Source organism: Apostichopus japonicus, chromosome 19, assembly GCF_037975245.1.
Source record: "Apostichopus japonicus isolate 1M-3 chromosome 19, ASM3797524v1, whole genome shotgun sequence".
Taxonomy (NCBI): Eukaryota; Metazoa; Echinodermata; class Holothuroidea; order Aspidochirotida; family Stichopodidae; genus Apostichopus; species Apostichopus japonicus.
Window position 1 is genome coordinate 1,770,241 of NC_092579.1, and position 13,225 is coordinate 1,783,465.

Consider the following 13,225-nt stretch of genomic DNA (forward strand, 5'->3'; position numbering starts at 1 on the left):
TTCTTGGACAATAAAATTAAAATATCAATCCCAAAATTCTGTCTAAGGCCATTATTTCACAAACAGATCTCACAAAACTGGCAATTTAATGTTTATAGAGCAGCTTTCTATGCTTGGTTGGCAACTTTACCAAACCTATACATGGAGTATCACTTTAAGATAAGATTGCATTTGATGGAACTAATTATAACCTTATGCTAAGTCACTGACACCACGGTTACTTCACCAAATGAATCTTGATGAGCAATTAAAAAAGGAATTCCATTTCACTTGTAAATATTTCATATCCTGATACTTTTCCAAATTGGAATTTGAAACTTTCACAATTCACTTCCTTATTTCATATGGAACTTTACTAGTCAAAGTAACAACCTTCTGTGCATTGTTATGGGATTTTTCCTCTCTCTCTACTGTAAAAATAAAAAAAAAATTGGGGGGGGGGGGGGGAAGCATAGTGTTTTACTTTCTGTATCAAAGAAGTTTGAAAAAATATATGAAATAACCTATAAAACTTTTATGGAGATATTTAACCCTTAATTACCAAGTGGGTTTGACCAGGCAGCAGGCAAAAACAAAACACTAATCAAAATATCCACACTGTTAAAATTTTGGTAATAATAGTCTGTTTTCTTTTCTTGTTCATCTACAGTATAATGCTGACTGTGAATTTTCTGTTCCACCACCCACTACAAACCTTAAACCTGCTTCAGTTCCAAAAGAAAACAATATTTAAGTTCAACTTACTCTTGGGTAATTTTCAATTTATGCATACTGTAAACACCACATATTTCTTTTAATGAAGTCTGATCTTCGTATATGAAGTTTACTCCCAATGTGACAACAAGTTTTAAGTCCCTTTGGCTGGAACCTATTCAGGCAAATAATGATTTTCAATAACACTTTAGATTCTTTCTGCACAGTTCCCATACTGAGGAAGTATTAACCTGAACCTCACACACTTCACAACAAGGTTGTAAACTAATACATCAGCAGCTGACAAGCTGTGTCAGTCATAGTGAGTCATCTAGCAACACCCCTTGTACCTGGTTATCACCAAACACATGTCATTGATAATTAAATAGTACTGAGCTTTTGGCAAAGGAAATACCAAGGCACGGTGGCAGCTTATTGCTAGACAGAGGGAATCAGTTATACAGTTCTATACATGTATACTATACTGTAGAAACACACATTATCAGGGAACTTCATTTAACCGGTATCGGTTATTTATAGTAGTAATTTTTGTTATGCAAAATGGGTACATTAAGATATTGTACCAGTGCACTGATGTACTGTGTCACAGTTTCCCCAAAACTTGTAGGTTTGGGGATTTATGAGCAATGACACTTACCTGTCTCCAACTCTAAATGCACTTTCCTATCTACCTTAAGAGCATGACTGGAACATTTCAGCACTAGACCCCAACTTTTGAAATGGAAGGTATCACACCTGTACCTGTACAAAACAATACTATGCTTTAAGAAGGTGAAGGAGAATCTTGATCCTGACAAAGTCTGGTGAAAAGACGATCACCAAAGCAAAAAACAGATTGCAAAGCTAGGAAGAAAGATTCACAGTCGAAAACATGTACAGTAGTTACTGTAGTCTTCTGAATGGTAGATTAGGAAGGCGGAGTAAGTGTGCAGTGCAAAAACATTAAATTCATGTAGTTTATTTAGATATGAAAGTGCAGACATATAGAGACGGAAACAGGTAAGAGAGTAGGATGGCTCTTAAGGACTCTGTCTGTATTTGTTGTTTCTGCAATATGGTTTCAATTTGATAAAGAAATATATGTTTTGTAGATGCACTGTGTATATAAACAGTTTGTATAATGTCCACGTATGCAGTGTCCCCCTTTTTAGAAATGACCACAACTATAAGAAGGTATGATGTACATCTTGTACACACAGAAACCATGTAGAAGTTTATAACTTAGGAAAAACTTCCGAGTCCTTCAAATCTGCTACACAAAATTTGAGCGCTGCAGTAAATGAACAACTGCACAATGCATAATTACTGTATGTACAAGCAACAGTGTATTCAGATCCTTCGCTTTGTTAACTCGCGCATAGAATAATACCTGAAAGATTTACTGTACAGTACATAATAAATAGGTCAAAGCCAATTGTATTCAAAATACAATATTACAACTTGAACGCTCTTTGTACATAACTCTGTACTGTATGAATGTACTGTACACATAATGTACTGTACATGGTGGTGCTATGTGTACTTAAGAACAGTGTTTTCTACTCTCATCAAGTTTCTAAAGTTCAACATTTTGTGAAACATATATAATGTTTTATAAGCAGATCTACAAATATGGGGATTGCCTGTTGCAGTAAACTCAGAACAAATACCCAAATAGCAAATGTTATAACCTACATATATACTGTATATCACCGCAACATGCAAAATGCATGTGCAGTGCAGTATTGTACCATTAATGAAATAATGCAGAACTCCATTAAATGCCCGCCAAATGACCTTTGCTATTTCAGTGGATAAATACACTTGAAGTAAACATTTACAATATTGCAGTGCAAATGCAGAGCTGACAAATGTAGGATACTTCATGTCACTTTCTGTGTATGGTACTGTAATGTCATCATACACCAACACTAGATATTTTCATGCATGGCTGTCCGCTGTTGATTCCCATTTGACCACCTACAGTAGTAACCTTTATAAATTATTCATTTTTCATTCTGGATTTACTTCATTTATACTGCAACATACTAAATAGCCACAACCGTTGCACTTTTAATAACAAAATACTAGTTTACCAGTAATATGAACTTTGGACTCGAGGTTTAAATTATACAAAACTGTCCAAGCTTGAGTTCAATAGGAACTTTATTCAGATGTATCAGATGCTTGAAACTGAAGGCAGGTGACCCAGTTCTCATCACAAGATTAACTGTTTCATTGTACAGTACAGTACTTTATCACCAGGGGTAACCATCAAACATTTGTGCTGGTGACCTCAATTTTCACCGTTCATCTAGCCAGCCTCTAGAGGCACATTCTGTGGCCTGGGAAAGAGCCTAAGGGGAGGAGGTATCCCCTTCCACTCTGAGAATATGATTAAAGGTTCTTGTACAGTACTTTGCAAAATGGTGTTATATTTTACAACTTTTGAAGTAAGAACTTAATTTGAAGATTTTCCCACTTTTATCACATTTTTTGTCTACAAACTTGGGCAAATTCTTTTCCTTACACATATTTATTTGTATCCGTAACAAGAGTCGCAACCCCCACTAAGATCGCGACTTACAGTACTTTAACCCATAAATTCCATTCAGCGATCACTGTTTAATAAGCTGTGTATTGTTTAAACTGGGATGAATTGATGTTATGCATATTAAGATATTGTTTCCTTTCTCTCCATTTTGAAACTTTACTGACATTCCAAAGAATGATACTGTACAAGTTGTGCTAATTCTGTTAATACTGTTAGCTAATACAGTGCTAATACTGTTGGACTATAAATACTCCAAAATCTTTCAGAAATTTCAGACATTTAGTTGCTAATGCATAGAATATTCCAAGACGTGATGAGAGACTGTAACACACTTTACATACTATGTTATTATTTAAGTTGTATGCCATGTGCTGTCACTAATAATATACCATACTGTCACAGAGTCACTAACATACAGACTTAGCATGCTGTCACAAATACCAGGAACTGCACTGTACTATACTGTACCATCATGTAACTTATACTTTATACATCGAGTACATTCAAGTACTGTCACTACAGTAATACACAGTATCCCATCACTAGCACTACATACTGTCCTGTCACTAGTATAATGTACATGGACTGTCCTGTCATGAACACATCACTGTCATGTTTCAAATACTGTACATACTGTAACTAGGGTACTTACTGTGTACTGTCCTTCCACTATATACATGCACTGTGTATACATGTAGGCCTCCTCTACTATCACTATAAACCCTGTACATACTATACTGTACATATGTAGTCACAGAGAAAATCTTTGACGCAACAAACCATGTTCTGTTGACATTGATGGTGCATGGAAATGGACATGGAATGGTTGCACAGTCTAACATATTAATATCAATCTCCAATGAAACAATGTTTGGTATTAAAGGTCCTGTAAGTACATTACTGTAGGTTGACTATATACTGTACTGTACTACAATACAGTATATCTGAATTAAATATACATGTACTCAGTTCTTTCAAATCTTGTGGGTAAAATTGAAAATTGAATGGGAAAAAGCTCTGAGATTATTAAACTTTTGAACTGGTGAGAACTTGTTTCTTCCAAGTGCAAGTTGAAGAAGCTGACTGTGCTTGACAACCAGAGAATCAAGGTTATATTTAAATTCCCAGCTATTCTAGCCAAATTCATCAATTGGATAATAATTGATCTCAATTTCTGCAAGAAATGTAACAAGTTCAAAACACACTAACAGTAGTGTAATGATCATTTTCCTTTGTGAGCACGAGATGAGATGACATTACAAACATGACAATCATACTGTACATTACTGTGTCTTCAAGCTTATCCTTTCCCCTTTCAGACTTAAAATTTTCAATGCAAAGCATGAACAAGCTTGGTTCAATGTGAGTAAATCTATCAACTAGCATAGTAACTTATGTTAACCCATTAACAAAGAATAGTTATAAACTTAAAAGGATTGTCTGGTGGCCCAAAGAAGTTACCTTAAAAAATAGTAAATAATTTTCCAAACATGTTGTCAAAGTATGAGAACGCTAATGTTGCGTTCGACAGAGAAACGATTTTTTAATCGTTATGGATAGACATTTCCAATATGATTTGAACAGTACAATACGTGACGTCAGCTCTGCCATAGCAGATTGCGTCATAACCCACCCACCGCACAGTACCTATACGGTAATCACAACAAAAACAGCGTTTGTATACAGATAAATTTCTTCCTTAATTTCCGGTGAAATTTCTTAAAAATTAGATATGTTTTCAAAAACTCCTTAAGCCGCCATGTACTTGATCGGTGGTTCCGTGGTCTTTGTGTAACACAAGGTAAATTTTAACAGCAGACTCTTCGTTGTTCAGGCTATACATCGCGCTATCCAGCTCCAACGCGAAAAATGTTCACATGTAGGCTATACTCAAACGTTGACAATCGGACAGTTCTGCGAAGCCTAAGCTTCTCAGTGCTACTGTACATTCTGCACTGACAACGATTCGATCAATTTCTTCAATAATTTCCGGTGAAATTTCTTATAAATTAGATACGATTTAAAGAACTCCTTAAGCCGCCATATATGTAGTAGATCGGTGGTTTCGTGGTCTTTGTGTAACGCTATACAAGTACACCAACTGAGCATCGTAGTATATATACGTTCGCGAGTATGTACCTTATATATATGAGGCAATCCAATGTGCTTACACGTGAGTTTATTTGCTGCGGAATTGGGAGTGCTAACTTCAAGTCGCCTGTTTTGCCTATCTGCAAGCACTACGTCAATCACCATATTGAAGCGTTCGAACAAACGGTACTTTTGGTGAGAAACTGGTGAATTTGAAAACCAGATTTCTACAAGAAGAAAACGTCGAATGGGGACAATTTTTACATGGTTAGAAAGAGAAAAATAATAACTACAAGGACAATGTATCAAAATCTTCCACCAGACAATTCCTTTAAGAGCATTTTAATATCAGCCCACTTACAAGCTACTTGGATCTGTGAAAGGAGTATGTATTGGTGGTACTGGTGCTATCTCCTCCTCGACAATCTCTGGCCTTGGATACGTTTGCAATGGCTTTAAAGTTGGTCTCACCTTCTTCCCTGAAAGACAACACATGACAAAATGGTTTTATCATATTAACTTTAATGAATCATTAAAGATATCAAGTAAAGTGTGAGGAGACAGGTAAGCGAGGAGTGAAGTATATACAGTAGATTGGAAACAGGAACCAGAAAGCCAGTTGGCTTTGTGATTCCTTGTCATTCAATTAGCTCAAAGGTTTGCTCAAAATAACTATGTGACTAATGTAGAGCAAGTGAGTTAATTACTTAAGTTTGTCCAATAATTAGGTGAGAACCAGAAACGATCAGATATTTCCAGCTCTTAAATTGCAGCACTCGAACATGGGCATCAACAATATCATTCACTGGTAAGGATTTTACAGCATAGAATTGTTATTCCAAAATGTTTCAATATCCAGAAAGAGCAGTCTTGCTATGTGAAATATAGACATTTATAGATACATCTATGAATAAAAAGGCTTTTTTTAACCAATTTTGAGCTAGCACATCAGCTCTGCCACTTTGCAACCATCTTTTTAATCATTGTTATTAATGAATGAGAGGTGTACATGACATTTTTATACACTGTGAAATATTTGCACAACTTACTGCCAAAGCAAGTTATCTTAAATCATAGAGAAAATGGCCAATTTTGAGATCATTTGAGGTAACATGTTGTAACCTGGAAGTTCTGAGGGTGAACCCCAAAAAGGGCCTGCATGAGTGTGTTAAAGCAAGACTATTGATTCTTTGACGCAGATTTCATTTCCTGGATGAGCCCCTTCGTAAAACTAAACTGAACTGAATTTGACCAAACTATGTTCACCAAAAGAAAATTATAGCATTGCAGAATTCACATATAAATTGTGAAAAATAGTGATTACAGCAAACCTTTTCTCAAAACTCCTTAATTGTTGTATATTTTAAAAATTATGACAGATGGCATGTAGAAAATGCCTCAAGAAATAATTTAGGAGCTGTTTGGCCTCCTAAATAGGTATATTGGTATTCTGAGAAAAAAAAAAAATTCTAAACGTTTTTGTGTTAAAGCGAACCTACCAATAATCTATCGTTGTTAGTGTATGGCACAGTGAAGCCTAACCAACTTGGCAGTTCTGTGCTTTGTTGTCAAAAATGTTATCAAATGACAGATAATCGTGCATTATGGTCAAACAATTTTCGCCAAGGTACTGATTTCATCATTCTGTAATGTTTGCAACAATACTGTAGCCTTGCTAATACTGGGGTTTGACTACAGTAGCACAGTAGTCACCCGCCAAATTGTATTGCATTTGCTGATCGCAAAAGCTAAAATTCTACTCGCCAATGGCGAGTTGAAGACGGTATTTGTCAAGGCCTGGTTCATATCAATGCTGGTTATATATATATATATTCATTAAGCCTAGTTACTGAATATGTATACATCTTCGCATACATTATGTATAGGAATTTGGCTTACGTACCATTTTGCTATGCAATGTGTACAAGATAAAATATTCCCGGCTTCTAGTCAAAAAGATTGTTTTCCCTTTACACTTGTTTTTTTCTCCAATTTAAAGATTAAATCAATTCTTTCTAGAACTTACCTATGCCATTTCCAGGTGGTCTGTCTGCCATATCGCTGGAGTGTTTTATAATGTTCCAACTAAAATTGATAGGCCTATTATTAAGGAAAGATTGAAGCTTTCGTATATCTCCCTGATTGATCAATACTTAATGCTTCCACATTTTGGGAGCAACTGTTGTTAGGCCTTGTGTGAAGTATGAGTCATATCAATTTCATACTGGTAAAGCCTAGGGCTAGAATTGAGCCTCCGAATCAAAAATCAATTACAAGACTAGCAAAAGCAGTTACAGCATATTTCAATAACTTCGGTTACTAGTCGGTGTAGGCTACACACTTTAAGTTAGTTCGAATGTGGAAGTTATGGAACTTTTCTATCAAAACAAACATGGGCGGTTTACTTCTGCCTATGCGAATGTGTATCACTGGGGAAAACACGTACTGCAACGTACAGTAGGCTACAGTAAGTTACAGTAGATACGAATAAAACTTGAACATCACTGCTCAGCTGAAAATTGAAGAGAAATTGCACAGATTTTCAACGTCGAGGAAGATGCATAAAAATCCAATAATAATTCCAAATTTATGAAACGATCAACGTTTCAAACATGATTTTTTGCTGAACTCTAGAAATACTGCTGCCTGTGTCGCTTCCGTTCCGCACAATTTTTCTCAAGAATGTGATTTTATATCAGGTTTGACCAGAATATAAGACTAAAGAAACGCTAGGTCGTATTTCCTAGTAATGTTGGCAGTTCCGGGCGTAAACCGGGCGAGACACACTTATTCGTAAAAGGCAAAGGTGTTTATTAAAAATTAAGTATAATTTCAGTGAGTTAACAACAAGGAAAAGGAACCCATGTAGTATAGCAGATCATTCGATAGTGCATGTTGATTTGGTAGATAAACATTATTATAGCACATTGTCAACTGGAAGCTTCCTTCTTTCGTTGGGTGTTCACATTGGCTCCAGTTTCGTGGAAAACATCAAATTTGCCCCTTTAAATTTAGTAGTGAAAAAGGATACCTTTTTTAAATTGAAAACGGCATCGCTGCAGAAGCTGAGCTTAGCTTCGAGAAATTTGTTCTGCCTTCGCAACATTTCTGAGCAGTTTATACATTTGTTTGTGCGAAAAATATAAGACATATGCGGGCAAGCGATATCATTTCCTTTCCTCCCATCTTTAGCAGACATAGTTTGTTACAATGTTAAGAAAGTTGTTAACATTTATTTTGAAAAAAAATAAGACACTGTATCTTTTATTTTTATTGAAATGAACAATGATAAAAGTTGGAAATAAATGTGAAAAAGTCAAAATGCTGTAGTTACTGCTAAGTTGTGTGAGTAATATATTTCAACCAGAATGCAAAACTATATATAAACTATATATATATGACTTCATCGTAACAGGGTATTAGCCAATTTTATCATTGTAAGATAGCATAATTTTTTTGGTATGAGTTCTGCAGAAACTGTAGACCCTTTGATGTAATTTGACCTTCACAAAAGTCAATACATTTATGTTCAAAATGATACGTCAATTTAGATGTCCTTTCTACGCTTCGGTATCAACTTGTTCTTTCATTGTTGTGTACTATAGGCTAGCGCTCCAGGCGGTAAAGTGCTATTTATGTTAATTGGAAAGTCGAACTACATGAATTAACCCCTATTGTTAAATGGTGATTTCCGAAGTGTAATCATGGACCAATGACCAATCACATCATGATTAATACTTTCAAGTATGGGAAAGTTCTGTACAGCTTTTGTGGGACCATTCCACTAAATTTGACATGAAGATGGTCAACTTATGAGCTGTCCAAGGGTACATCATAACCGAATTCTTTATACAGACGGCCCTGTTTCGGGCCCTCACATAACGACATTTTTTTTCCTGAACCAACTTTGGATTACCACCATTGAAACGTTATATGCATAACATTTCAGCCTGTTTGGACAAGCGCTTTAAGAGGAGTAGCACATTTTTTTACGTTTTACGAAAGTGACCTCTCGTGAACTAAAATGACCTTCAAATTTATAAACATATAATCGCATGTATGCAAATTAAATCACATCTCTCATGAAATTTTAGCCAAATCGAAGGGAAAATTAACAACACGGCAGCTATTCAAACACTGTGACAAAAGTGAAAGAATTTCGTCAAAATCGCACGATTATGTCACGATATCTGATATCAGATATACCTCAGCTGTGCGCTTTCGATTCAGCTCAAATGATCTTGTGTTGAGAAGTTAAGAAAAAAAATGTATTATGGAATTATACTCTTTTGATTCCGCAACAAAAAAGAGTAATTAAAAAGTGCCATGTTGTTGAAGAACAGTCACAGAGTGGAATTTGTAAGGAAGTTTTTATTTTTATTTTTATTCTGATTCTGGCCCTTTCCTGTATCCAAAGTTCCTCGGCTTGACCGTTATAGAAAATTAATTGCTGTATGCAATACAGTGTTGAAATAACGTATACTGTTCGGCAGCAACTATACTCACCGATACATGTGAACTAAAAGAAATAATAGGTTTAATAACGACCAACTTCAACACGGTAGGACACGAGAAAGGTGGGGCATGAGGGGGGGGGGGGATGTCATCTTTTGACATGCGGAGGACTTTTGGAGGGACTACCGGCATGCAAACCCTAGAGAATTTGAAAAGAACGTTCAACTTTGTAACCTTAAGTTATAACGGACAACGTATCACAAAAAGATTTTTTTTACATCTCTAACTTTCCTGACTTTTCTGGGTAAGAGGGAACAACATGGTGGTGTTTTTAATGAAGGGAAGGGTAATGTAGGGTAATGAAGAGTTATTTGACTAATTGCTAGGTTGTATCGAGTACCATGCACAGGATGGCGCCGGCGAAGTATATCACAGGATGGTATGAACCTTGTCTGGTAGAAGATTCTGCTCCTCTTTGTAGCCTCGTCTTTCGAAAGAATTCGGATATTTCGAATCTGTAAGAACAAGAATAACTTAGCTACGCGTATATAAGTTGAATATATATTGTTAAGTACGAGGGAGACGATGTTAAAATAATTATCATTGTCGGAAAAAATCGTTCCTCGATTTTTATGTTCATTCATGGTCCTTTCGTGGTAGCCTTTCTATGTTGGACCGGCAACCAGACCTCACTCTAGGCTGAATTTATCAAAACTGATTATCTGAAAATGATCAGCACGACTGTGAGTTATATGAACCTATTATCTAATGGTGATCTAACAGTTCTGTCGGTTTTACCTAGGTTTATGATGTGTTGATTTGGGTATAATGGGAGATAGTAAACGGCTGCTGGTTTATCTAGAATTACGCCGTGAAAACCATAATTTCTTTTTTGCAACTTCTTAAATAGATATTTCGGACGTTTCAGTACAACCACCTCAAACCATTCGGTTTCAACAGCAATATATGTCATGATTGAAATTGAAATTTTAAAGCCTGCAACTAAAATCATTTCGAATCGAAGTGACCAACCCAATTTCAATAGCCCCAGTCTGCTCCAACTGTACATATGTTCAGTCCTCTGGAACGTATTATAGTGGTAACCACTCATTGCAGTCGTATTGTGGTGTTTCGCTTTGCTCTTTATCAGCAAATACCAGTTTGTGCCTATATGGTCCACAGCTGTGTTGAACAAAACTTATTTGTTACACGAAGTGACACGACACGTTCTTCGAAGAACTCTTTAAAGCTAACACGGAATTATCCTGTCCCTTCCGATAACTCTAAACTTTAACATGAAAGCAACTCCATAGGTTTCACAATAACGCACAGACAACCCCCACCTCTCCCCTTATAACAGCCCGCCAAAAGAAGACATCGACAAACAAACGATATAAGTGTTAGTTCAGTCATGGTTAACGCCGGTGCCTTCCATTCATATGGTCCCCAGTTCACTGCAAGATTAATGTATGTCGTCCAGATACAGAGTTGTTGACAATTGACGTATTCATAATCATGGACGTTAAATATGAATCTAAGAGAATGACTTCGGTCAGCTTGCGGCTCTGATAAGACCAATGAGGCTTCATCGTGAGTTCCTGCTTGCAGGAGGATCTAAGATACATACGTATGTTTGCAGTTTACACAACAAGAACCGTTTCTTAATACAAGGGTACGCAGCCAAATAGGTGGCGCCATTCTTGTATGGCTTTTAGAGTTCCTTTATTCGAAATGACTCCCAGAGCAATAAACGGAGACTTCCATAGTTAAATTAGTATTACCTCCTGTTTGTTGTTACATGTGAGATTTGCTTATAAGCACATTCCAATGTTAAGTTTTAGTTCTTAAATACGAACTAGTGTGCAAGCAAATTTGATATAAAAGATATAAATTTCGGCACAATATGATACAATTTCGTGGGCATATATAGTTGAAATTTTGAGCCAAAATAGTTGAAATTGAAAGATTGAGATACAATTAAGAATTAATTAATTCAATTTATTTAATTAATACAAAAATTATAAATTAACAAAATGAAAGTTTCGTCAAGGAAAAACTGATCAAGAAATGAAAGTGAAAATAAAAAATTCCAATGTCTTATCAGGACATTAACAAACTTAAATTCTTCTTAGGAATATTTCTAATCCCCACCGGTGTTCTGTCCTCAATCTGTTTTCGCTTCCTATGCGTTACTGCCATTACTGCGCCATATATTCGAAACGGAACAATCTTTTGTTTTCTATAAATTTGAGGGAAGGGTCGGGGCGTAGTTCCCCACAAACATTCAAGTAAATCGGAACTCTCCTTCAACAGTACATTGCAGAGCGCTGTTATTGTGTTAATGTAGGCTATGTTGTTACACATCATTAACTAAGGGTTAAGATCATAAATGTACCGTAACTAGGCCTAAACCCGTAAACCGTACTGTGAATAACAATGTTTGGGAGGCTGTACCATGTCCACAAAGATCATGCTAAAACCACAATAACTGCCACTGATCACCAGCATTGCAATTTTTCAGGGTCGGCTTTATCCCTATAGGTGCACAATATCACGACAGCAAGTTGCGCACGGTGAGGCGGGAAGCAATAGTCGAATGTTTACAATACATTATACTGCTTGCATTTTCATTATTCAATGCTATGTCTTTATTGGTCAAATTTGCCCATCTTAATTGTGCGCATGTTATGTCAGTTATTATTACTAAAAACCTTATACACTTGCACCCCATGAGCAAAGACATGTTGTACTAAGTACCCTATATTTATACATGGTCATATATCGAGGATAAGTCCTGCTTAAAATTAATCGAAAAGCACTAGTATGCTTTTAACGTAGCAAAAGTCCATTGAAAATTAAGACCAGGCTATGAGTCTAACGAAAAAAAGAAACAATCAATTATCAAACCATTCCTAAAACAATAACAAATTCAGTATATTATACAATTTGACACTATTTTTGCCGTAAACTATAATGCGGTACTGTCATCGCCACATGCATGATGACCAATGGTAACCTTAAAAGGGTGTAAAGACTCGCGCACAAAGAAACGTCTCATGCCGGTAATCTGACCTAGTTTCGACTGAGGTGTTACAGCTGTTAGACATCATACCATCGATCCCAGAAAATACACACAGAGCTTGCTACCGTCGGTAATTAGACACTTGTGTACAGTCACTACATGCAGCTACTGTCAATACCCATAACACAGTGTACATAGCAGCGATGGACATCTCAGGTCCAGATAAAAGATAACAAGGTATCACGTTTCATTACTGTCTGCATTTTGCAGCGACGAGAAAAAAGCTCCACTTGCAAACAAGGAAAGTTAACTTTTTCACAGGGCGGCACCCGGTTTGGGCGAGTCTTCAGTGCCTTTAAGGCCACCCCATAAGGGGGGGGGGGCACTGGAACAATAACAAAATCAGATGA

General features: G+C 36.3%; 1 protein-coding gene across 1 annotated transcript in view; it reads right to left on the bottom strand.

Annotated features, from left to right (window-relative positions):
- The window catches only part of LOC139960555 (dual specificity mitogen-activated protein kinase kinase 4-like), a 55,038-nt gene extending 47,007 nt beyond the window's left edge, over positions 1-8,031 (bottom strand). The window contains exons 1-2 of the mRNA XM_071959004.1: positions 7,365-8,031; positions 5,700-5,817 (exon numbers count right to left, since the gene is read on the bottom strand). Coding sequence (XP_071815105.1) covers positions 5,700-5,817; positions 7,365-7,395 — 149 coding nt within the window. The 5' untranslated portion in view covers positions 7,396-8,031. The remainder of the gene's footprint in view (positions 1-5,699; positions 5,818-7,364) is intronic.
- Positions 8,032-13,225: the final 5,194 nt, after the last annotated feature.